The sequence below is a fragment of the Aricia agestis genome, chromosome Z, assembly GCF_905147365.1.
Source record: "Aricia agestis chromosome Z, ilAriAges1.1, whole genome shotgun sequence".
Classification (NCBI taxonomy): domain Eukaryota; kingdom Metazoa; phylum Arthropoda; class Insecta; order Lepidoptera; family Lycaenidae; genus Aricia; species Aricia agestis.
This window is the reverse complement of record NC_056428.1, coordinates 32,306,046-32,333,890: the sequence shown is the minus strand read 5'-3', so window position 1 is coordinate 32,333,890 and position 27,845 is coordinate 32,306,046. Positions and strand designations below refer to the sequence as shown.

At 36.8% G+C, this 27,845-nt stretch overlaps 1 protein-coding gene across 1 annotated transcript in view; it reads right to left on the bottom strand.

Moving 5' to 3' along the window:
- LOC121738568 (proton-coupled amino acid transporter-like protein pathetic) overlaps nucleotides 1–27,845 on the bottom strand; it is a 70,191-nt gene that overhangs the window by 27,279 nt on the left and 15,067 nt on the right. Inside the window, exon 2 of the mRNA XM_042130728.1 lies at nucleotides 133–178. Within this exon, the coding sequence (XP_041986662.1) occupies nucleotides 133–141 (9 nt within the window). The 5' untranslated portion in view covers nucleotides 142–178. The remainder of the gene's footprint in view (nucleotides 1–132; nucleotides 179–27,845) is intronic.

Sequence of the window (27,845 nt, the reverse complement as noted above, 5' to 3'; positions counted from 1 at the left end):
AATAATACGGGCGAAATACTTTTTATGCCCAAGAAACGTTTGCCGGGACAGCTGGTAATTTTATAATATTATGTAGCTCCGTAATTTTAGCAATAGATTTAAGTAAAACAAGAATTAATAAAATAAACTTACGTTTGCCATCCTGTTTGTTTCTGCACGTAGAAAATTACGTATTGATCTGAAAAGAAAGAAAACTTTTAATTTATTTTGTCACATAAGTAACTCTAAGAGCTGGCGCGCACTACGACTTTTTATCGCGCGATTATTTTACCGACCGACCAAAATTCAAATAAAATGTCACTTTATGAAATAGGTTATACCTTTCATTTTCTACCGACATTGATCTAGCAACCCATGCCGCCGATGCTTTTTAGTGGCGTAGAGTAAAATGAAACCTATAGCATATGTCGTAAAGTGACATTTTATTTGAATTTTTGTAGGTAGGTAAAATAATCGACGACTTTTTGTCGCGCGATTATTTTACCAACCGACCAAAATTCAAATAAAATGTTACTTTATGAAATAGGCTACGATATCATTTACTTAATCGTTTGTTTGGAAAAAATTGTTAAAATTAGAACATAACACGTAATTCACCAACAGTTTATATTAAATAAACGTGCGTTTGTCGTTTACAAATAAAATTCAACAATATACCTCCAATGTTCGATAAGAATAAGTTTAGACAATTTGATGAAAATAAAACGAAGTACTAATAAAAACAAAATAAATACTTAGCAATACATGATAAATGGACGGTGGCAAAATGAGCCGGGGCCTCGTCGGCGTTAACTGCAAAGTTTACCGAACGACGCACGAAAATAATTCACGAACACTGAAGTTTCGGCGGGGCCGAAAGTTTCGGCTATATCTTGGCCGAAATCGAAACTAAGGCCGAAACTAGATTTTTTGGCCGAAACTGGCCGAAACCGAAACCGAAAGTTCGGTCGGTCACTAATTTTAACCCATAATTATTGATGTCAAGGTGTGTTGAGGGAACGCTAATGTGGATGTTTGATTTTACATAACATTAACTATTGAAGGATCAATTCACAGCGAACTGAATCGAGATAATCAACGACTTGGCCCGTTGTAGTTTACTTGGCGGTCCCCCGACACACAGTGACAACAATTATGGACTAAAATATTACTTTACACATGTTAGGAATTATTTGAACAAATATTATTTCATAACTTTTTAAAGTTGTTTGGCGGGGTTTATTTTTAATTTCTTAATTTTATTTTATTTCATGCTTTTTAATCTATTGATATTCTATTATCAAAATATTGACTTTATTACTAGGAATAATAAAAACTACGAATAATAGTTTTTATTATTCGTAGCTTTATTATTTTTAGACATAGGTAATTCCTTCCAGCGACAGGCTCAGATTAATAAAGTCAAATGATGACAGACTGGCCGTGTTGTAATTGTCTAATACATTGTTTATGATTTAAAAAAACCGGCCAAGTGCGAGTTGGACTCGCCCATGAAGGGTTCCGCAGCAGCAATAAGGTTTATTTTTATGAAATTAAAAGGTTTTTGATTTATTTTTATATTTCAATAGATTTAATGGAAGTTAATTTAAGGTCTACCATTTATGACGTTTAAAAAAAACTACTTGCTAGATCTCGTTCAAATCAATTTTCGTTGGTGGTTTTTATAGTAATGTACATCATATATTTTGTTTAGACTTATCATGCCCCTACTTTAGAAGATTTTTGGAGACCTATCCATAGATGTGCGTGTGCACGCGTATGCGTGTGGGGTACACGCATAGGTTAGATGAAAAAAAAAATTTTTTGTTTCAGTTGTACCCCTAAAATTTTTTATAATAATTTTTCCATATTTGTATCAAAATTTTAAGGCGGTTCACAGATTACATCTACTTACCAAGTTTCAAAAGTATAGCTCTTATAGTTTCGGAGAAAAGTAGCTGTGACATACGGACGGACAGACAGACAGACAGACATGACGAATCTATAAGGGTTCCGTTTTTTGCCATTTGGCTACGGAACCCTAACAAAAACTAAATCTATTTTCCATTGAGATAAAGCTATTTTCAATTTGACAACAGACTTCAACCATAAATAAAATAGTACAATTTGTGTGTATAGGCTTGTCCACCAAAATCTCCTAGTGTGTGTGTTGTAGTGTGTGTAATGTTTTATTTGTTAAAAAAATGTATGATAAAAGCATAATAATTTTAAAACAACATTAGCTCGATGCACTCCTTCACCATATCCATACTTCCATACTAATATTATAAATGTGAAAGTGTGTCTGTCTGTCTGTCTGTCCGTCTGTCTGTCTGTTTGTCTGTCTGTTACCTCTTCACGCCCAAACAGCTGAACCGATTTTGCTGAAATTTGGTATGGAGATACTTTGAGTCCCGGGAAAGGACATAGGATACTTTTTATCCCGGAAAAATGTACGGTTCCCACGCGATAAATGAGTTTTGGCGCAACGGAGTTGCGGGCGTCATCTAGTAAACTATAACTGTGCAAAAATTCTTTCACCTAAGCTACGTTTCCGCATTTTTCGTGAAAAGGGATCCAAAGATTTTCGCTCGCGTATTCATAGTATAAAAAGAAAATAATACATAAAATTATATATATGCACCTATTATTTATTTATTTTTAAATAGTTAACGACAGTTTGGTCTAAAAATCTTGCATGTTTATTTTAACGTATTACAATTATATTATTATTATTTCACAATGTTTAGATTTTCGCTTTGCTCAATTCGTGGTAATTGGCTGGACTGACTTAGCACGTTTTCTATTTATAATTTTCCTACAACTTTAATGGACGTTCCTACATAACTACTGTGCATATTGTATTTCAGAATAATATTTTTCAAATAGTCATGTTGTTCTAAAATATCAGTTAATTATAATTTCAAAAATAATAACTAAAAGTAACATCCATGCACCATAGAGGCTGCAACCAAGTAATAACTGTGTGATAAAATATTATCATAACTTTTTCTTAGCACAAGAAAAAAAAAATTAAACCAAAGTTAACTCTAACCCAACAGGCGCAGAAAGGCCTCAAATATTATATTAATTATGTGTTGTATATGTATTGTTATAAGTAAATAAATAAATAAAGAAAAATTGTTTTATTTCTGAATAAATTTGAAACAAATAGAATAGAATATATACTTTACTAGCTGTTGCCCGCGACTTCGTCCGCGTGGACTTCAGTTTATAGCGCGCGATGTCAATAAAATTGGTGTCAAAAGCTTTTATAAAAAAACCCTTGTACCTACCCCTTCAATCAAAACAGCTGTGCAGTGTGCACATATTTCTTTTTTTTAAATAAACTTTATATTTTATGCCAAATTTTAAAGCTTATATAGCCCTCCAATTACACAACTTTACCCATAAACTATTTATCATTGATAGGTTTAAGGTTACGTCACTGCATAGATAAAGTACTGAGTTATTTAATAACGTATAAAAGAAATAACAATCGAAAGAGATCGAAATTCGAATGTAAGATGATACCACCTCTTATAGAAAGAGGTTTGAGTAAGCGTCAGCGCGATGTAAGAGACGCACGGCGCCATCTATTATGAATTTTTGGAACTAACTTAATTTGAACAAATTTACGCATTTTCACCCCCTTACAACCCTTTTTACCAGTAAAAAAGTAGCCGTTGTTCTTTCTCAGGCTTTAAACTATCTGTATACAAAATTTCATTACAATCGGTTCGGTACTTTTGGTGTGAAAACGAGACAGACAGACAGACAGAGATACTTTCGCATTTATAATATTAGTATAGATATAGATTGCGTTCAAGATATTGTACAAACATAAAATACATTCAGCAAAGATACAAGAACGCAAAGGCGGCTTTTATGCTTTTGAGCAATTTCTTCCAAGCGACCTTTGGTATCTATGGGAGTACAATTATAATTAATGTTCTCAGAAAGTCTACATGGTGTCTACCACCGGTTCGGGAACTAACCCGGCGAGAAGAAACGGCGCGGCGTAAGAAACTCGCACGGGGCCAGCTTTTATCAAAAAAGTGGAAAATAACAATAAGCTAATTTACACTAGGTATGTAAAAAGTGGTACATTTATATAAAAGCGGCCGATGGTTTGTCAGCTTATTACAATACATAATTATAAGTCATATTATAATAATTTAGAAGTAGCCTTGCAAGCAGCCATCCTACTCCCAAGATGTGCCTTCGTTTATGAAATCATCGACTTTGTAATTATAGGCTTTGGCTTTTTAGGGTTCCGTACCCAAAGGGTGAAAACGGATCCCTATTACTTCGATGTCTGTCCGTCCGTCCGTCTGTCTGTCTCCAGGCTGTAACTCAAGGACCGCTATAGCTAGACTTCTGAAATTTGGACGGATTGTGTATTTCTGTTGCCGCTTATTCAACAAATAATGATAATAAAATAAAATAAATATTTAAGGGGGGCTCCCTTACAACAAACCTATTTTTTGTGCCTTTTTTGCTCTATATCAAAAAATGGCTAAGGCTAGGTACTTGAATTTTTCACAAAGTCCTTTATTATATGTGTACCATAATATTTAATTACAATATTAAAATAAAATAAAAATTTTAGGGGGGCTCCCATACAAAAACACAATTTTTGGCCTATTTTTCCTTTATAACGGTACGGAACCCTTCGTGCGCGAGTCCGACTCGCACTTGGCTGATTTTTTAAAAAAATTTTTGAATTTTTTCTAGGATATTATTGTAAAGGCACATTGACCTTTAAAAGATTTACTAACTTTACTGAGTCTGATCACCGGCAAATGTAGCTTATGCTTATTTCTGGTATTCCTATAATCAACTATAATAAATGTTACATTATCCAAAATGTAATATAATAATAAATATAAGGATGTATACTTGGTAACATTAACAACCACACAATACATATAAGTAACCATAATATTTTATCAGTACCTTATCAATTGTAGCGGCGCGGCGGGATCGTAGTTTACAATTAATACTATATTATTATTTATTACACAATACTAACAACGACATAACTATAAAATATAATATTCACATGGAAATTTATAATACTAGTTGTATCACGCGGTGTTACTTGCGGTTTATTACGGAAAAACTGTGATATTTTCCCACAGTAAAAAGTAACCTGTGTTGGTACTTGGTACTACTAATATAATATATTCTGTGCCTGTCTGCTAATCCAGGGTATTGACAACTAACTTCATACCGTACCAAATTATATTTAAATCGCTCTAGCCGTTTGGACGTGAAGAAGTAACTAGGGATTGCAATCCGGAAAACCAGGTCCGGTAAACCGCCGGATCCGGCATCATTTTACGGGTACCGGATCCAGTCCCAATATACCGGATCCGGACACCGGATCCGGTGTTAGCAATTTGTGGCAAACTGATATGGTTGTTGCATGAATAACTTGCTTTAAATGCGTTACCCCTGGTGAAAAAGCCTTTTCTCGCTTTTTAGGTTGGGTTGCACCAACTAACTTTAACTATAACTACAGTGCAAAATGTCAAATCTTTGGTTAAAGTTAAATATGGCGTCTATGTAAACTATTAATCTGTACTATACTTAATATAATATTAAGTAGAGTACAGATTAATAGTTTCACCAGAGTTTGTTTCTTCGTTTAAACGCGTTAATCTAGGGAACTACTGGTCTGATTTGAAAAATTCTTTCAGTGTTTGATAGCCTATTTATTAGTGACCAACCGAACTTTCGGTTTCGTTTTCAGCCAGTTTCGGCCAAAAAATCTAGTTTCGGCCTTAGTTTCGGTTTCGGCTAAAATATAACTGAAACTTTCGGCCCCGCCGAAACTCACGCGTCGTTCGGTATACTTCACAGTTAAATCGTGCTTGCTTGCCAACGAACTTGTCAGTTCGGCACCATCTATTTAATCGTGTTTTGCTGATAATGTTTTCCACATTTATCCCAAATCAAAAATTAGCACTGCGTTTTATTTTCATTAAATTGTTTAATCTTATTGTTATCGAAATTATAAATATTGAATTTTATTTTTACAACAAACGCGACTTATTTAATATACACAATACACAACTGTTGGCAAATTACGTGCTATTACAATGTTTCCCAAACAAACGATTTAGTAAATGCTATGATAAATTTATTATATTGTGTTTGAACTTCATTTACATAAGAATTTTTGTTTGACTGTGAGATTATAGGATAATATATTAGGATATTTCTTGCGAGATTTATCTAGTTAATCATCTCGCCTCACTCTTTTCCTTTTACCACGCGTTTTATTTAAATATTCAAAATTAACTTTTAACTAATGAACACGCAATCTCTTATACCGTATAATCTTTTCTTAATCACGATTAATAAATCTAAGTTTATGTGACGCCACGCGATGATTTTACATGGTTTTATCATTTTGGAGTCTAGTTACGTTATTTTATCAACAAAAAAGCAAGAAACGATACATAAACTACCCAAACGTAACTGTCATCTTGACATTTTTTTAGTCTATGATTTTTGATTCGCCATGACACTACACTGACAGGACTTAAATGTGTTTTATGAAGTTAAAACGTGTGAACGTGTTTAGTTTATGTTGGTTAAATGCAATTAAGGGGCGATTTCACCAAAGAAATGGAACGCGTTCAAAGCACTCTGAACCGGTTCAAAACGTATAAACGCGATTATAGCATCGAAATGCATTTCACCAGCATAAACTGAACGCGTTCACAGCAAATCCGAGTTTTATCTTTTGAACGCCCAAAGTCCGAAGTTTAACGTCATAAAACCCGTTCAAGCCCTGTCATGGCGGAACGAAAAACATAGACAAAAGAAATGTCAAGATGACAGTTTTGACACCTGCGTTTGTTAGTGTATGTATTATTTCTTGCTATTTTGTGGTTAAATTAACGTGAAAAGGCTTTAAAATGACGAAAACATGTAAAATAATCGCGTGACGTCACTTAAACTTAGATTTAATAATCGCGATCAAAAGAAGTTTGTGAAATCCAATCGAAACAAAACGAGATTTACGTCGCAGCAGGAACGCGTTCAATGGGAACTAAGTTTTATAAAACTAAGTTTTATCTGTGTTTGGTGAAATCCCACCTAAGTGTTATAAACGTGTTTATACGTTTAGAACCAGTTTAGTGTGCGCTAAGCGCGTTCAATTTCTTTGGTGAAATCGCACCTACTTGCAATCGTATAAAAAGACGGAATATACACACACTGGCAAAATTAGCGGAACATAGGTAAAAAGAGCCAAAACTTGAACTCAAGTGGGTCGGGCTGTCTGAAAGCCTTTTTTATAGCTTCTAAGCTCATTCAAGAAATAAAATATTGAACAAAACTGGCAAGTTGACAGGTTTTTATAGCAATTATGCCCTAATAAGTGTTTATCGATTATTGACGTTGTAAGTGTTCCTGAAAAGAATGGCGTTTTAGCGGGGTGCAAGGTATGCTCAGCTCATTTGATTGTTTAGTTTTTGGAAGAACACATTGCTTAGATACAAAATTAGTGATTTCCCAGCATCTGCGACAGGTAGAGCTGTAACCACGATAGAGAAAGGTCCCACCTACCGTTCGGTCAGTCAGGCCTTAGGTGTGTCGGCTTCCGTGGTTCATCGTAACTTTCAACGCTTCAGAGAGACTGGATCTTACGTTCGGAGACGAGAACAAGGCAGATATCGGGTGACAATGGTTCAGGATGACCATTTTGTTAGGAAACAAAACTTAAGAAATCGACCTCAAACTGCTATGCAGACACGAAACCTGTCGGAACAGGTCCAAGATGAACGTGTAAGTGATTGTACAGTAAGAAGAAGATTCAAAGAAGTTAAATTAAACTCAAAAGTGCCAGCAAGGGCACCAAAACTTGAGACAGGACACCGAAGACCCAGGCTAAGATTTGCGCGTGAACATCAAAATTAGACAAGTGAGTGAAATCTTGTGCTGTACAGTGATGGGAGCAAATTCTGTGTACATTGTATTGACAGGCGATAAAGAATGTGGATAAATCATAAGGAAAGCTACAGGCTATCAAACTTACCGGAAACAGTGGCCTATGATGCAGGCTTCGTAATGGTTTGGAGTTGCATATGATTTGGAGCCCGCATGGAGCTGATGATTATAGATGATGGTACTTTGACAGTACAGGACTATAGCACCGACATCCTGGAACTGCATGGTGTGCCTTTTACACAGTTTTAGGTAGTAATTTCAATTTTATGTGCGTCCATAGAGTAAGAAAATCGGGCATTATTACCTAAACGATGCTGGCGAGGCCAGCGTGGTCTACGGATGTGGATCCGATTGAAGACGTGTGGCACATCAATGGGTGAACGGTACGAGTTAAAACTCCAGCTCCAAAATGTGTCCAGGAGCTCGAGTTGGCGCTAGTGGAGGAGTAGGAGAATATCCTACAGGAAATGATTGACAATTAAAATGCAAGCATGGAATGGCGTATCCAGGCCCTCTTGAAATCCATAGAAGGCATTACACGCTTTTAACATGGCATTTCTTTAATAAAAATGGAGAATTTATCTTAAAAACTTACTACTCACATTTCAAAGATTTTCTTAATTTTTTGATTTTTGCTGATTTTTTCTATTTTTCACGTTTTTATGCCCTAAATTTATATAAAATTTATTTTTTAATAATCAATTAGTAAATAAATAAATAAATATATAAAAATCAGTGAAAAATTAAAAAAAAATTGTTATGTTCCTCTAATTTTGCCGGTGTGTTTAGTACAAAAAAGTTTCTAGGGAACATATTAGTCTGAGATTAATAATACTTATTTTAAGAAATGTCGCAAAAAGTAAAAAATTCAATGTGGTAGTTTAGTTTCAAAAGTTGTAATTTATGTTAAAAATCAATAAATTTCAGTATATAAACGTAATTTTAAATGTTTTACCAAGTTTCGGTTTCGGTTTCGGCCCAAACTGAGAGTAAGGCCGAGAGTTCGGTTTCGGTTTCGGCTGGAAAATCAGTTTCTACTATTTATCGAGGAAGGCTTTAGCACGGCCGCACATTGTCCGAAATTTCTGATCAGAAACAGTTGAACGTCCGCGCTGTCTCTTACATTTTGTACTGAGCCGAGTGAGCTCGAACTCGCCGGAAGGATATTTCGGATAGTGTGCGGGGTGGTGGTCCGGCGAAATTCAACTGTTTCTGATCAGAATTCGGACAATGTGCGGCCGGGCTTAAGCTATTATCACGCTAAGACCAAATTTCACCAACGACTGTTAAAGTTAATGCTCGAATTAGTATCATGTTAGCTCTTTCGTTTTTCATATAATTGAAAGAGAAGACAGGACAATTTAACAAGCTGTTAACACTAACAGACGTTGGTGAAATTGGGGCTAAGACCAATTATAGGAGAGAAGATATAGAGGAAAATGTGAAAAAAAGCGGGGACAAGTATTTGAAAGTGCTTATCTCACGAACTACTGGAGCAATTTTTATAATAGTTGGCACAGATAATATAGAGTAGACCACGTGAGACATATTCTATTTATTTGCGGGAAATGTACGGTTTCCGTGAAATTCCTAATTTACGCGGGCGAATCCGCACGGAACGTCTAGTAAGTATTATTATAAATGCGAAAGTGTCTGTCCGTTGCCTCTTCACGCCCAAACCACTGAACTAATTTTGTTCAAATTTGGAATGGATATACTTTGAGTCCCGGGAAAGGACATGGGATAATTTTTATCCCGGAAAACGTATTTGGCGCAATGGAGTTGCGAGCGTCGTCTAGTTATGAATAAAAATGACAAGGAAATAGGGACTCATATTATGTATGTAACATACATACATGGCGCTGGAGATACTGTCAATAAAATAACGGCACCAGCATACAATAAACTTACTGTTATAATTCCTAACTGTATTATGGCACGTGCTAGGCACGTGCTAATAAAAAAACATTTTCGTAATTCTATACTGATATCTAGCTTCAGTGGTTGTAGACTTGAGTACTAAGTCAAAATACAAATTAGCTATACTCCACTCGGGATAAATTGTCGCTAGCGGTTATTGACTCCCTGTCAAAAACTTGTCATTTTCTATATAAAACCACGATTGACAATATCTGACACTTCATTGTCAATCGCGGTTTATATGGAAAGTGACAAGTTTTTGACAGGGAGTCAATGACCGCTAGCGACAAGTTAGCCCGAGTGGAGTATAGTTTTGATAACGAAGTTAGAGGTCAAAAATATATGGGATTTAACATAACGCATCGTTGACTGCTGAGTGTCATGGCGCATGCGACGCGAATTTTCAAACATCGAACTTCGCTATCCAAATTAGCGAATGCATATATTATAATATAGCATGTGCATGCATAAAATAAAGAAATCTATTGATATACGTTTACAGAATGTTGATTTAAATTACAAAATAAGTTGAAGGCTTGGCTTGAATGTGATCTGAAAACTGTTTACGACAGAAGTATTGAATAGCTAATATTGCAATATTGCTTGGCTCCTTTTACATTTCATGTTTTTGGTTGACACCAAATGTTCACAAATTCTAAGTATTTTGTGAACATTTGGTGTCTACTTGTTGTCATCATTGCTACCTACAGACCAAGAAATGTTTGAAAAACCACTTTATTATATTATATTTAAATATTTAATTTATTTCGTTTTTAGGGTTCCGTACCCAAAGGGTAAAAACGGGCTCCCATACAAGAAACCTGATATTTTTGTCCTTTTTTGCTCGTAATCAATAATGGTAACAGCTAGGCATTTGAAATTTTCACCAAATCCTTAATCATATTTGTATTTTAATAATTAATCATATTTTTAAAATAAAATAAATATTTAAGGGGGGGCTCCCATACAAAAGACACAATTTTTTGTCTACTTTCGCTGTATACCGGTACGGAACCCTTCGTGCGCGAGTCCGACTCACACTTGGCCGATTATTAGTATTTGTTGTTATAGTGGCAACAAATATACATAATCTGTGAAAATTTTAATTCTCTAGCTTTTACCGTTCTTGAGTTACAGCCTGGAGATAGACAAACGGACAGACATCGAAGTCTTAGTAATAGGGTCCCGTTATTACTTAAATACCCTTTGGGTACGGAAGTCGGAACCCTAAAAATCACGAGTGGAACGTAGTACACTGCGGGTGCAGTATGTTTAATCTGCATACTCTATTACTTTAATAATTTAATGTGGCAGTATATCTAAATAAGCGGTATCCTGTCTGTTCATTACTTCCTTATTAAGAACGTGTACTAAACACCTAACTTACTTAATTAGGGTCAAAATAACTAATTAACTTTAAAACTTAGTTCCCATTGAACGCGTTTATGCAGCAACGTAAATCTCGTTTTGTTTCAAATGGATTTCACAATCTTCTTGTAATCGCGATTAATAAAATATCTTTACTTGACGTCACGCGATTATTTTATATGTTTTTATCATTTTGGAGCCTTTTCACGTTATTTTATCAGCAAAATAGCAAGAAACGATACATAAACTAACCAAACGCATCTGTCTGCCTGTCATTTTGCGTCTATGATTTTCGAATTTCGATCCGCCATGACAATGCACTGACAGGACTAGAACGGGTTTTATGAAGTATTTAGGGGCGATTTCACCAAAGAAATGGAACGCGTTCAAACTTCAAAGCACTCTGAACCGGTTCAAAACGCATAAACGCGATTATAACATCGAAATGCTTTCACCAGCATGAACTGAGCGCGTTCACAACAAATCCGAGTTTTATCTTCTGAACGCCCAAAGTCCGAAGTTTAACGTCATAAAACCCGTTCAAACCCTGTCTTGACGGAACGAAAAACATAGACAAAAGAAATGTCAAGATGACAGTTTTGACACATGTGTTTGTTAGTTTATGTATTTTTTCTTGCTATTTTGTAGTTAAATTAACGTGAAAAGGCTTTAAAATGATGAAGACATGTAAAATAATCGCGTGACGTCACGTAAACTTAGATTTAATAATCGCGATCAAAAGAAGTTTGTGAAATCCATACGAAACAAAACGAGATTTACGTTGCAGCATGAACGCGTTCAATGGGAACTAAGTTTTATAAAACTTAGTTTTATAAAACTAAGTTTTATAAAACTATCCCATCCCACCTTAAACCGCAAACATTGGGCGTTTATTGGTGAAATGCAATTTGGTGTTATAAATGCGTTTACACGAACTGGTTCAATGTGTACTGAACGCGTTCCGTTTCTTTAGTGAAATCGCCCCTTAGTTCAATGCGAGAATTGGGGTATCCAATATCTTCCTTTTTGACTGACTTCTAAAAAGGAGGAGGCAATACGTTGGCTGCATGTACCTTTTTTTTGTATGTTCAACGATTACTCAGCCATTTATGGTCCGATTTTCGAAATTATTTTTGTGTTGTATAGGGTATAGCTCGAATTTTGTACCATGTTCACAAAAGTGGTGACCTGATGATGGGAAGCGTGAGGAATCGAGGGGACTCCTTGAAGTTTGTATGGAAACATATAGTGATTTCCTACGACCTAATTATTAGTACTTTTCGTGATATTTAGCATCGAAGCTGATGTTTTTGATGATTATTTAGCTGTTTGTGGACCGATTTTTAAAATTCTTGTGTTGTATCTACACAACAAACACAAGAATTTTAAAAATCGGTTTACCGCCGCATTTAGGTTATATCCTTATATAATTTATATGTGGTGATCTGATGATGGGATCTATGAGCATTCGAAGTAAACCCTTGAAAATTCAAAATCAAATGGCGGTTAAGAAGTTGTTTTTAGTAACTTAAACATAAGTTATAAATAAGTGAAATTTTAGACAAAGGTGTCTCTTGATCCAAAGGCACTGAACAGACCTCCTGAACCTTTAAAGATAAAAGTTTGGAAATTAGATTAGATAACTGCAAGCATTTGCTACATTTCCGCTTACAGTAACTTAATGTAATGTAGTTAACATTCGTAGTGGTTATTTACGCATTAAACCTTATCTTATAGATAACTAAAAAGAGTAAAATTATTATTTTTTAACAAAAAATTTAAACTGACTTCCAAGGTAAAAACAATATTCTTAAAAATATGATCTAAAAAGTATGAAATAATTCTTATTCTTCATTAGCGCCTTTTTCGAAATTCGACCTCAACCAATTCTGTTCTCAATAATTTTCATTCTTTTGAAATCGGTACTGGGCACTGGCTAAGGGGCGATTTCACCGAAGAAATGGAACGCGTTTAAAGCACTCTGAACCGGTTCAAAACGTATAAACGCGATTATAACATCGAAATGCATTTCACCAGCATAAACTGAACTGCACAGCAACTCCAAGTTTTATCTTCTGAACGCCCAAAGTCCGAAGTTTAACGTCATAAAACCCGTTCAAGCCCTGTCATGGCGGAACGAAAAACATAGACAAAAGAAATGTGAAGATGACAGTTTTGACACATGCGTTTGTTTGTTTATGTATTGTTTCTTGCTATTTTGTAGTTAAATTAACGTGAAAAGGCTTTAAAATGATGAAAACATATAAAATAATCGCGTGACGTCACGTAAACTTAGATTTAATAATCGCGATCAAAAGAAGTTTGTGAAATCCAATCGAAACAAAACGAGATTTACGTCGCAGCATGAACTCGTTCAATGGAAACTAAGTTTTATAAAACTAAGTTTTATGTGTGTTTGGTGAAATCCCACCTTAGTTCTATGTTAAGTAAGTATATCAGTTCTGGGCTGGTACCGACTTCAAAAGAATGAAAATTGAAAACAGAATTGGTTGAGGTTTAGTCGAATTTCGAAAAAGACGGAATGAAAAATAAGAATTATTTCATACTTTTTATCAATGATATTCTATGTTACTAACGTAACGAAACTCATTGCTTTTTATACTTTTTACATCATACTTTTAAGAATATTGTTTTTACCTTGAAAGTCGGTTTAAATTTTTTGTTAAAAAATATTGTAATTAAAGGTCGATCAGTGATCATCCATATTCCATACTAATATTATAAATGCGACATTATGTATGTCTGTCTGTCTGACGGTAATACCTCTTCACGCCTAACCCACTGAACCGATTTTTCTGAAATTTGTCATGGAGGTTTTTTTTGAGTCCCGAGAAAGGATAGATAGACTTTGTATCCCAAAAAAAATTACGGCGCAAAGGAGTTGCGGGCGTCATCTAGTAGGTAAGTTAAAATCATTGATTAATTTACTCAATAATAACTAATTGTATTATTATGATCATGAGAGCGTGGACGTTGAGTAAACGAGATAGCTGATAGGTTATCTAGATCGACCTTTTCTCGACACGGAGCGATATGATTTAACATAGATAACGCAATGTTTTGAAAATATATTGTGGCAAGTCACTGCATATATTATATTTATTACACTTAAGAAATAACAATATTTACACACCACTTAAATGAAACAGCAAAGAGACAAATAATAATAACGTATTTTTGTTTTCGACTGCATTTATGTACAATACCATCCATACTGATATCTATACTTATATGTATAATACGCGAGCGAAAAACTTTGTACTTATCCCTTTAACGAAAAATGCGGAAACGTAGGAGATTGAAATTTTACACAGTTATAGTTTATATGGTGAAGGAGTGGATCGAGCTAATATTATCCCACCAAAAACATAAATGTAAAAATGGAGAGCCAAGTTATATACCTTATTATTTGTTAATAAGTACTGTTATTTGGTTCTTTAGAGGACCGGTTGGTCTCTCTAAGAGTTCACTAGAGGTCGGAGGAGTAAAGAGTAAAACTCGATTTACTGTGGTGAACTGAAGTCATTTATTGAACAATCTGTGCGGTTTATATACAAAAATTTTACATAATTATTATTATTACGAAACTGTACAGAACTGAAAAGATTAATTTTGATTGGCTAACAACATTAGAAAAGGACATACAGAAAGGGATACAAAATATTTACAGAAACATGAAAGAGAAAAAAATCGAATAAGAAATATTTACACGGTTTTACGATTGCCGCGCGGGAAACTGGACGCACCGCGGCTCGCGGCGCTGGCATCGCCCGAGTATAAATATGGGCTCTCGTGGGCCGCGAATTCAGTCCGCGCGCGCATTCCATACCGACGACGTCTCGCTGCCGGTCGCCGCCGTGCCGGTAATAATTGTAGTGCCGCCATTTTGTGAAGATGGAAACTCTGCAAACGCCATGAAGACCGTAGCCACGCTGCGAAGATCCCTCGCTCGACGTAACCTCGATGTGAAGACGCGTAGTGTTGTTGCGAAGAATTCTTATTAGAAAAATGCCTTTTTCAAGGCCGGTTCATGTCCGGTATTATTACACGGACAGTTTCTCTCGTCATTGCGAACGTACGTTCTTTGCAGAGCGATTTTCTTCTGTGTTTCAACTTCTATAACGAACGTATACAAAGACGGCGTGCGTTCTTTTCAGAGCGCGTTGTTTTCTTTGTTTCATCGGCGAACGAACGTAGGTACTGCTACAGTGCTCCCCCTCAAGCGAAGCGTACCGGCAGTCTGACGACACGGCCTGTTCTTGTTGTCTTCTGTGCTGGACTTGCTGGTAACTTCTGCTTGATCGGTGTTGCACTTGGTAATGGTTGTGAGGTAACAGGTAAAGGTAATGAGGTAACGGGTAAAGGTAATAAGGTATTTTGAGGTAAATTATTGGTATGTGAAAGTAAGGTAACAGGTAAATTGGTATTAGGTAAGTTGATAATTACCGGTGACTGTTGTACATTGCTCGTTGACTCGCCGAGGTAATCTTCACTCAGTATGTAGGCGGGCTTCAAACGATCGATGGATACTGTTGCTGTGCGATCGGGTAGTTGTATTACGAAGTATTTTTCTTCTCGTCGGAGAACTTTGTACGGCCCGTCGTACGGTGTTTGAAGTGGTTTCCTTACGGCGTCGTTACGTAAAAATACGTATTCGCACGTAAGTAGATCACGATGTATGAAGATGTTGCGTTGGTTACCGTGGCGCTGTACATTGTTTTTCGGCTTGAGAGAGTTGATGTTTTTTCGTAGTTGCTCGATGTAGGTATGATCTAAGCTCGATGATGATGTTGATTCGAAGAAGTCGGCCGGTAATCGTAAGTTACGACCGTAGGTTAATTCGGCGGCGCTGACTCCGGTGTCCTCTCGTATGGCGGCGCGTAGTCCGAGTAAAACTGTAGGTAGCTCGTCGATCCACGATGTATTACTGTTGATGAGTCTTGTTTTCAGTGAATTCTTGAGACTTCGATGCCAGCGTTCGATCATGCCGTTAGATTGCGGGTGATACGGCGTTGTACGGGTTTTTTCTATTCCCATACATCGAGTTAGGTTGACGAACAGCTGACTCTCGAACTGGCGTCCTTGATCGGTTGTTATTGTAGTCGGACACCCGAATCTCGTTATCCATTGTTCGTAGAATACTCTTGCGACGGTTTCGGCGGTGATGTCGGTGAGCGGTACCTAGCTTCAGGCCATTTTGTCGAGCGATCGATCATAGTAAGTAGGTATCTATGACCACTCGCTGTTGTAGGCAGCGGACCGATGATGTCGGTGTGTGTATGTTGAAAGCGGTCGACTTGTGGGAATGTCGACACGGCGCTCGATGTATGTCGTTGTATTTTGCTTCGCTGACATTGTATGCAGGTTTTTGTCCACTCGCTAATGTCGGAGTTCATTGACGGCCAGAAGAATTTTTGCGCGATGAGTTTTCTTGATGCTTTTGTTCCAGGATGACTTATGTTATGAATGGAGTCGAACACGGCGCGTCGAAAGTCTTGCGGAATGTACGGCCGAACGTATTTTGTTGAAGTTTCGCATACAATCTTGATATCGGAGTTAGGTAGCGTAGTTGTTTTGAAACTTAAGTTTTCTTGGCTGTAGAGAGTAGGTAGCGTGCTATCTCGCTCTTGCGCACGAGATAACTCTTCATAATTTACAGCTGACGGCGTGTTGATTGTTTCGATGCGGCTGAATGTATCGGCGACTATGTTGTCTTTTCCGCTGATATGACGAATGTCGTGCGTGAATTCGGAGATAAAAAGTAGTTGTCGAGTTCTTCTCGGAGTTTCCGATGTTGATGTTTTCTTCTGTAGGGCGAATGTCAATGGCTTGTGGTCGGTGAATATAATGAGTTCTCGGCCTTCGAATATTTTTCTGAAGTATTTTACTGACATGTAGATAGCTTGAAGTTCGCGATCGTAGGTGCTGTACTTCGTTTGCGCTGTTGTAAATTTTTTTGAGAAGTAGCCGAGTGGTTGCCATTTGTTATTGTTGAATTGTTGTATTACAGCTCCCGCTGCGGTGTCCGAGGCGTCGGAGAAAATAGCGATCGGTGCTTTGTGATTCGGGTGGGCGAGCAAAACAGCGTTTTTGATGCTATTTTTGCATGCCGTGAATGCTTCTTTTGATGTCTCGTTCCACTCGATCGGTGTCTTGTCTCGCTTTTTCGCATTATGTAGGTATGCGTGTAGCGGGGCTTGAATAGTGGCGGCGTTCGGTATGCTGTCTCGGTAGAAATTTAGCATACCGAGAAAGCGTCGTAATTCTTCTATGTTCTTCGGTAACGGAAAATCTTCGATGGCTTGTAATTTATCTTGTGGCGGCTTGATTCCGTCGCTGTTTACGGTGAAGCCGAGGAATTTTACTTCTTGTTTTCCGAGTACACATTTGGCTGGATTTATCGTGATTCCGTTTTCTTCTAGACGTTGAAGAACACACCGCAGGTGTTGGCGATGTTCTTCTTCGTTGCTGGATGCGATCAACAAGTCGTCGATGAACGAGAAAACGAAGTCGTAGCCTTGCAGTATTTCGTGTATAAAACGTTGAAATGTCTGGCCTGCGTTCCTAAGGCCGGGACACATTCTCGGAAATTCGAATAAACCGAATGGTGTGATGATTGCTGTCTTCTCTATATCCTCTTCATGGACTGGTAATTGCTGGTAGGCTCGGTTTAAGTCGATCGTCGAGAAAATAGTTTTTCCGGCGAGTTGAAAGGTGAAGTCTCGTAGTCGGGGAATAGGGTAGCGGTCGGGCTTCGTTACTGCGTTGAGTCGTCGGTAGTCGCCGCACACCCTTATGTCGCCGTTCTTCTTTGGTACGACGTGAAGCGGAGAAGACCAAGCGCTCTTGCTGGGACGACAGAGTCCTTGTTGCATCATATTTTCGAATTCTTTCTTGACTTGATTGTAGCGATGTGGCTGTAGCGGCCGGGCGCGACAATGTAGCGGTGGCCCAGACGTCTCGATGAAGTGTTCGACGCTGTGTTTCGGTGTAATATTCATCGCTGTCAATCTCGTGATGCCGGGGAAGTCTTCTAGTATGTCGTGGTACGACTGAGTGCTGTCGACGCTACGGACAGTAGGTACGTCCGTGTAGCGTCCGGGAGCGTTAATATGTAGACTGGTTCTCCCGTCGATGAGTCTTCTATTTTTCAGGTCGACGATGAGTTCGTGATGTTGCAGGAAGTCGGCACCGAGGATTGGCTTCGAGACTGCGGCGACGATGAACTTCCATTTGTATGGTCGGCGAAGTCCGATGTTGAGTTCAAGTGTCTTCTCGCCGTATGTCGGTATGACGGTGCTGTTGGCGGCGTAGAGTTGAAAAGGTAGCGGCTGGAGATGGAGGCCTTTCTTTTTCGGTATGACGGATATGTTTGCACCCGTGTCTACCAAAAAAGTGAGATTCGTAGTCTTGTCCGTGACGAATAGGCGGTATTGTTTGTTGTGAACGCCGGATTCCGCCGCTGCCAACGTTCTGTCTAGTTTTCCGGGTAGAGATTCCTCTTGTTCTTCGGGCAGAGTTTTTTCTTGCAGAGGTTGCTTGTTGTTCACGGGGTCACCAGTTTAGAGGACCGGTTGGTCTCTCTAAGAGTTCACTAGAGGTCGGAGGAGTAAAGAGTAAAACTCGATTTACTGTGGTGAACTGAAGTCATTTATTGAACAATCTGTGCGGTTTATATACAAAAATTTTACATAATTATTATTATTACGAAACTGTACAGAACTGAAAAGATTAATTTTGATTGGCTAACAACATTAGAAAAGGACATACAGAAAGGGATACAAAATATTTACAGAAACATGAAAGAGAAAAAAATCGAATAAGAAATATTTACACGGTTTTACGATTGCCGCGCGGGAAACTGGACGCACCGCGGCTCGCGGCGCTGGCATCGCCCGAGTATAAATATGGGCTCTCGTGGGCCGCGAATTCAGTCCGCGCGCGCATTCCATACCGACGACGTCTCGCTGCCGGTCGCCGCCGTGCCGGTAATAATTGTAGTGCCGCCATTTTGTGAAGATGGAAACTCTGCAAACGCCATGAAGACCGTAGCCACGCTGCGAAGATCCCTCGCTCGACGTAACCTCGATGTGAAGACGCGTAGTGTTGTTGCGAAGAATTCTTATTAGAAAAATGCCTTTTTCAAGGCCGGTTCATGTCCGGTATTATTACACGGACAGTTTCTCTCGTCATTGCGAACGTACGTTCTTTGCAGAGCGATTTTCTTCTGTGTTTCAACTTCTATAACGAACGTATACAAAGACGGCGTGCGTTCTTTTCAGAGCGCGTTGTTTTCTTTGTTTCATCGGCGAACGAACGTAGGTACTGCTACAGTTCCTATACACATATTTCAATTTTCCATAGAACTTGGCGCTCATTTAGATCTCCATCCTTTTTACGGCGAAGTCCATAAACAAGAATAATGTTTGTTGTAACTTGGCTCTCCATTTTTAACCGACTTCCAAAAAGGAGGAGGTTATATGTTCGGCTGTGGATATTTTTTGTATGTTCAACGATTACTCCGCCGTTTGTAAACCGATTTTCAAAATTTTTGTTTTGTATACTAGGTTTCACTCCAATTTGTTACCATGTTCACTAAAGTGGTGATCTGATGATGGGATCCATGAGTAATCGAGGGAAACCCTTTAAAAATTTATATGGAAACATATGGTGATTTTGGTTTTATGAGAAGCATCCTAAGCATATGTTACCAAAACGCAAGATTTTGCACCGTATATAATATACCTATATTATGGTTCCGAAGTAACTAAGAGAACTCCGGATTCAACAAGTTTGGGGGTTTAGGCGCTGTTTTAAGAACTGAAAGCATATGCTACTATGCAAATTACATTCATCATAGTCATCGTCATCATCATCATCATTACCACATCAAGGTCACCAATGTCACATGGTTGTTTAGTGTAATATGCCAACACCACAATTATATCATCACGTTATGTCCTTAATAATAAGGACATAACGTGATGATCTCAATCTTTATAATTTTGAAGTCAGTGCCAGTTCCAAAAGTTTCAAATATTCTGTCAGAGAACTGAAGATTCAGCTATCTGGTACCGACTTCAAAATGATGAAGATTGAGTACAGAAATAGTTGAGGTTTAGCCGAATTCGGAAAAAGGCACTATTAGATAGGAAAAAATATTTAATACTTTTTAGTTCATATTATAAGGATGTTATTATTGTTTTTACCTTGGAAGTCGGTCGGTAAGGGGGGGTGGACAGAAGGAAGACGTACAGACGAACAGACGGACAAACAGGGATTAAAAGAATTCTATGTCTATACCTACTCGTATCTTACCTAAATTGTATTTATTGAGTACACACAAACTTAAGACTGATAGACTGTTTACCGTCTCGTACAAATTGGTTTACATAAAGAGATTAAATCTTGAAACAATGACATCTTGTTCTTGTAGTATTTAGTGCTTACTCAGCTGTTTCGATCGTATCTTGACCGATAGACCAAGCCTTGTATTTACTCTTCAATAACGTTATCTCTGTCAATACTTTCAGTGCATTCACCTAAAGTTTTTGTTGTTAAAATGTGGCAAGTGCATTTGGCCGGTTCTTTGAGTTTCGCTATCCAAGCAGAAAATCTATTTTTACTATAATAGATGTTTTTTGCGGTGGACCTTCTATTTTCATCACGCGCGCGGTACGAGAGACCAACATACCGCCATGCAGCCGATTTTTAGATGGTAATCGAGATGGCAAATTATATTTCAGCTATCTAAGATAGTTTTGGAATGTACCTGTCGTTGTTCAGTCAAAGGGCTAGCTGTTTGATTGAACAGCTATTTCTACTAGTCGACTACGACATATTCAGCACTTCATAACCTAGCTAATATATCTGGCTACACATATTATCCATAGTTTTTCTATTTCAAATAATTTTTCCGGCCCTAAAACCTCAATTTAAGCAAAAAACGGGTAATAAACTCTGTCAGCGGGTATTAGGTACACACATGATGGTAAAATACAATATCATTGTAAACAAAGGTATTGTAAACAAAGGTACAGACCTTTGTTTTATTGTATAAACTTTATATTTGTATAAACAATATACAAATATATTAGCAGAACAATAACCATAGGCAATATTTTATATCTTTATTATACTTTAAGTATACCTTTGAACCTTTGTATAAATATAAAATATTATATATCTATATCTACGCTTATTGTTGAACCATAACGTGGGGAGGAAAGCCTTTAGATGTTTTTCGTTCACTTTGTTTTGTTACACCTTGTATAATATTATTACTAGCTGTTTGACCGAGCTTTGCTCGGTATCCGATGAAAATTACATTTTCTAGAAATGATTCCTAGCTAGATCGATTTATCCCCCAAAATCCCCTTTTTTTCATGAAAATCGTTGGAGCCGATTCCGAGATTCCAATTATATATATGTCGCAGCCGACTGGTTTAAATAGCCGTTCAATCAAACAGCTAGCCCTTTGACTGAACAACGCCATTCAATCACACGGCTATACGTCGTTTAGCCGACTTGTTGACTACAACGTTCAACACTACAGCTAGACGACGCTTAGCCAACTGGTTTGTTTTTGTTTTGGCGGTGGGCTGCGCCCCCCGAGCCCCCCTTTTATTTGCCGGCGGTCGCCGGCTGCTGCCGCAGCACGCTCGCTGCGCTCGCTCGGCTCCCGCTGCGTTGTGGTCTAAGTTCTAACCTAACCTAACCAACTTTTGGACTTTCTGGATTGTGTTTGTTTTTGTTTTGACGAACCCCCCGAACCCCCCTTTCGGGGGAGGCTGCGTCCATCCATTTCATAATCCCGTAATTTCTCCTCGAATATTTGTTGAAATTTTAATTCACTCTTATGTTCCTCCACAATTTTTGTCTCTTTAATAACACTTGTAACTTTTATTAACTACTTTCTTTCCGAAAAACAACCACAAACACCAACCTGCTAGTTGACGCCATATTGTAAATAAAACGCACCTAGCGCCGCAGCGGTGCGCGCTGAACTACTTCAATTAGACGGCGGCTTTTGAATCAGCTGTAGTGTTGAACGTTTTGAGCGACTAAAATATTCAATATAAAAGCTAGACGTGTGATTGAATGGCGTTGTTCAGTCAAAGGGCTAGCTGTTTGATTGAACGGCTATTTAAACCAGTCGGCTGCGACATATCTTATATATATAAAAGAAAGTCGTGTTTGTTACAACACTTATAACTCGAGAACGGCTGGACCGATTGCCATGGTTTTTGATTTGTTGGATTTGTTTCCGTCCCGAATAGCAGAATACATCTTAAAAATAATGAAAACTCGATATGTGTAATGAATACTTAATCATTTCAATAGATGCTGATTTGTTTATTACATGTCAAACATTTGTTGTCCAATCCTGTCAAATAGTGTAACAACTATTTTTTTTTGGTGCTTATGGCCTGGTTGCTGAGACCTTTAAGCCACAACTTTATTTTTTTCTGAATACATCATGTGTGCGTTCAGAAATTTATTTTTTGTAAAATGTCTACAAAGTTCAGGTACTGTTATATTTGTTTGTTTTAGACATTAATTTTCGAAAATTATTTATTAATTATTTAATTTATAATTCCCGAAAATAATACCTAAGATTTATTCTACAGTAAAACCATAAAATCATCGGAAAGAAACGGAATTTAGGCTGCTTTATGGCGAAACACTAGAATCACGACATTTTCTAGCGAACACTCAAAAATACAATGTCTGTTTCCAAATGACTTCATAAGGAATACTTTTTATCCCGGAAAATGTACGGTTTCCGCACAATAAACTATGATTTTCACCTAAACCATTTAATCTATTTTGATGAAATTTGGCATGGAGCTATACTCATTTTAAACATGGTTAAATCGTTAAGACAGGACAACGTCTGTCGGGTCAGCTAGTATATAATATTCAAGAATTGCTCGTTTAAAGATATAAGATATACTTAGCTATATTATTTACAAATGGATTGTCATACTTAATATTTTGATGTCGCATTTTACAAATATAACAAGTTTGGTACATGTGTTACGTTGCATACAGTACATGTGCAATACAGTATCTAGTCTAAAATTGGCTTGTAGATGTGCATCCAATCTAAATATAATTTAAATCCTATTTCATTTTGTCCTTTGTTCTGTTGCTTGCCGTACTTTACATCAAGTGTAAGAAATAGGAATTTGCGTTGGCGGTATAATTTTATGTCTATAATTTTTTTATGAAATAAGTAAAAAGCTAAAACCATGGCGCAATTCTCAGAACGATATTGAACTGAAATGAAATTAAGTAGGTGACTAATTAGTAATTACTATAGTCTCATGGTTTTAAACATAATATTTTAAGCAATAACCGCCGTACTCAGAGACATTTAATTATGATTAACTTTTAATTTAATGAAGAGTTTGACAGAATATAAAAAGTGAGATAATAAATTGACTCTAGCAATACCGAGGTAATTGGAATAAACCATTTCGACCCTTTTTTCTTCTTTTAGCGGCTGATTATGTGTGTTAAACATGCAAATATTAAAAATTATCCAATGATCAAGGATATTTTTTGAAAATCTGCTGCCAAAAATTGCCATCAGATCCTGGTAGACCTATATACATACATATATTAGAATGTAGAGTATGCCGACATTGTTGTAATTTTTACGTTTGACGTATAATGACAAAAGTCGTCGCTAGCTCTACAAATTAAAACCTATGATATTTCACATATTATTTGTGTCGCCCTTATTTTCCTGTTCTGAGGTGTCGCCGTTAGTTGTTTATATTTTGACACATGCGATGAAAATTGTCAGAATTCAATTTCAAAATCTTCATTTTAAAAATAAATTATATCAGAATGATTTCTGATCAGAAACAGTTGAAGATCCGCGCTGTCTCTTACATTTTGTACTGAGCCGAGTGAGCTTGAGTTCATGCTCTTCCGGCGCTTTCGCCGGAAGAGCTATTTATAGTATATTTCGGATAGTGTGCGAGGTGGCGGTCCGGCGAAATTCAACTGTTTCTGATCAGAATTCGGACAATGTGCGGCCGGGCTAATACTCGTCCGTCTCAGCAATCAAAGTACCTACTGGTAGTTATACAATAGACATAACTACCAGTAGGTACTACTGGTAGACGGTAGTTATGTCTATTGTGATTTGTGACTCTGAGTGCGGCAGTAAGTTGGCTCCTGGAACAAGTCATTATTAAAATTTAAATCATGCTTACGTATCAGGGCCCGTACCACGAAACGGTTTTGAGACTCAAACAATCGTACGAGAATGTTGCGTCCTTCTCTAACAGACGTGAAATGACGTTGTTAGAGCAGGACGCGTACGCGTCTCGTACGATTGTTTGAGTCTCAAAAAGGTTTCGTAGTAGGCCTACAGTGTCAACTTAATAATTCACTATCCACGTGGTTTACTATCTATCTGGTAAAATAATGTCGACCTTGAAAACGATACGCATCGTTAACTACATAATGTACATATTACATAACTTTAAATATCTATCTTTTCATTAATCTCCATAACTATTTAGACTCTAGTTATGTAGATTAGAGCAAGGTACATATATTCATAATATCATATTATTACTAGTTTTGCGACAAGTACATTCATAGAATATATTTTGTCTACTGCCATAGACATGGTTAATAAGACTAGATATTATTACGATTTACCTATTTATACCTCCTGAGTCCTAAGTCCTGCCTAAGGAAGTAAGGAAAGTTATAACTTATACCGAATCAAAATTCCAAGGCACAGAATTTCATACTGACTTTTTTTGTTCCTTGACTCGTTGTTTGTTGTATCTAACTTTAGTATATCTAAAAAGTGAGTAAAATACTGTTGCAACATCATCCATACTAATATTATAAATGCGAAAGTATGTATGTCAGTCTGTCTGTTACCTCTTCACGACTAAACCGCTGCAAACCGACTTTGCAGCGGTCGCGGTTTAGTCGTACCTATATCTATACTCATATAGATATACCTAGGTACTTTGAGTCCGGGGAAAGGACATAGAATACTTTTTATCCTGGGAAAATGTACGTTTCCCACGGGCCACGCCATGAACGAATTTTGGCTAGTTGTTAAATGAATAACAAGAACGTATAGTTTGGCCTCATTAGTTACAAAATATATCGATTCAGTGTTTATGAGTCCGGGTGCCATCGCAGTTCTCATACAAACGTAATACCAAGATAATTTCCCATAGGAGAATATTTACTATATTTGAGTTCCTGTACAAAGAATCACTGCAAAATATTTACATACTAAAAATATATACTTACATACTATTATGAATTGTAATCCTTCATATTTTTGGTGTGTAAATATTTTGCAGTGAGTCTTTGTAAAGGAACCTAGGTAATTACTATCTTAAGCTGAATAATAACTCAAATATGGTAAATATTCTCGTATGGGAAGTGATCTTGGTATTACGTTTGTATGAGAATTGCGATGACACCCGGACTCTTAACATCGTTGGGCACAATTTACGATTCGTGGAATTCTGACTGATAAGTGATAACGAATTGACTAAGAACGTCCTGTAATATCTGTATACATTTCGACAATGTTGGTTATTTAGATCCAACCATTTGGCATCAATCAATAAATATGAATATTGAATGCTTCATTAATGAATGCAAAATAATTTCCTTACTCATCCATTGTTATTTTAACCTAAGTAATAGTTTTAGTATGTAACGTTTAACGACATAATAATTAACAATGATTTTTGCTATTGTTAAAATTAATGAAAATGTGTTGTTAATAGTGATGATAACAATTTTTCATTTTTACCGAAAGTTCGGCCGAAGTTCGTATTCGGTTCAAACCACATTTGGCCCATCCTTAGTCCAAATACATATTTGACATTCGAGAACTTTCGAAAATGATAACGAATACGCTGTAAAATTGCTCTTGCGCGCTAGGTAATCGACTTGCATTTGATGTCGACAGCAAAATTAGAAATTCAAAAATATATAAGATTTGATAGTGATATGACGTGCAATGCGAGTTGCGATGCTTTTTCTTGATTTATTACTTCGTTAACGAAATTACTAACTTACTGCCGCACTCAGAGTGGAACATTAATTACTTAAATGTAATCAATTCAACATTTTGACGGAAGCCCCATACATTATCTGTCAAACTCCTCATTAAATTGAAGGTTAATCGTTATTATGTCTCTGAGTACGGCGGTTAGCAATTTCCCCCTAAGCAGAAGTTTCAAAAGCCGTAGAGGAAATCTGTTAGCCACGGTATTGTATTTAATATTTATCTAAATAAACTTCGAGATATAATAAAACTAGATGATCCGTTGACTCCGTTGCGCCAAAATTTGTTTATCGCGCTGGAACCGTACATTTTTCCGGGATAGAAAGTATCCTATGTCCTTTCCCGGCACTCAAAGTATCTCCATACCAAATTTCAGCAAAATCAGTTCAGCGGTTTGGGCGTGAAGAGGTAACAGACAGACAGGCAGACACACTTTCGCATTTATAATATTAGTATGGAAGTATGGATACTATTATAATGCGGTTTAATTATTACATGTCGTTAATTCAATTAATTTTGTTTTCTGAAACATGAAACTTGAACTATCGTAACTGTTTGCAACTCGTAAATCGTAATTCGTATGAATTTTTGCGATCGACAATATACACACAGCTAGTTGTAAATTGAAAGTTATTTACAACTAGATGACGCCTGCAACTCAATTGCGAATTGCGATACGTTTATCGCGCGGTAACCGTACATTTTTCCGGAATAAAAAGTATCGGGAAAGGACATAATATTATCCTTTTCCGGGCCAAAGTATCTTCATACTGTATCTTTCAGCAAAATCGGTGCGCGCGCGGTAAGAGTCGAGCGTGAAGACTGAAGATGTAACCAATACCTACTCATGTCAGTTGTAACTTGTAACAGACAGACACACTTTCAGATTTATAATATTAGTATGGATTTTTAGGTGTTTACATTTATTGATTTCACTTCAATATTTTGAATAGACTGTTAAGTAAAATTGTGATAACTATTGCAGCAATAATTTCTATTTGTAATTGCTAGATATAAGATAACCGATGTATAAATCTTAATTAGAATAGTTTCGATGAAGGTATTAGTAGTAGTAAGTACTCAATAAACAAGCCTGCGGCGAAAATGTCGGAAAATCGGATTACTAATCATTGTTTTTGTAATATAATATTATGTCTAACTACGTACATTATGACTGTAATAAGTAATAACTAATAAATAATAACCAAGATTTAGGTTTAGTTTGATTTGGCGATGCAGAAACAATACAAAATTTAAAAATTTGATACAAGTGAATGCTGGAAATAAAAAAAAAGGTTTAAGTGCCAAAAACAAAATGTGGAGGAACTGTTGATCTAAATAGTACTAGCTCATCTTTTAATCAATTTTATTTTTTTTTAGGTAAATACTATAAGTATTTAACGATAAAAGCTCTGTGTATAGAAAAAACAAAGTATTTTACTTATCGATTACTTACAACAAAATTACATTTTAATTGACAATTTCCAATTTAACATTTTTCAAAGTCCAATTTAAATAAGGC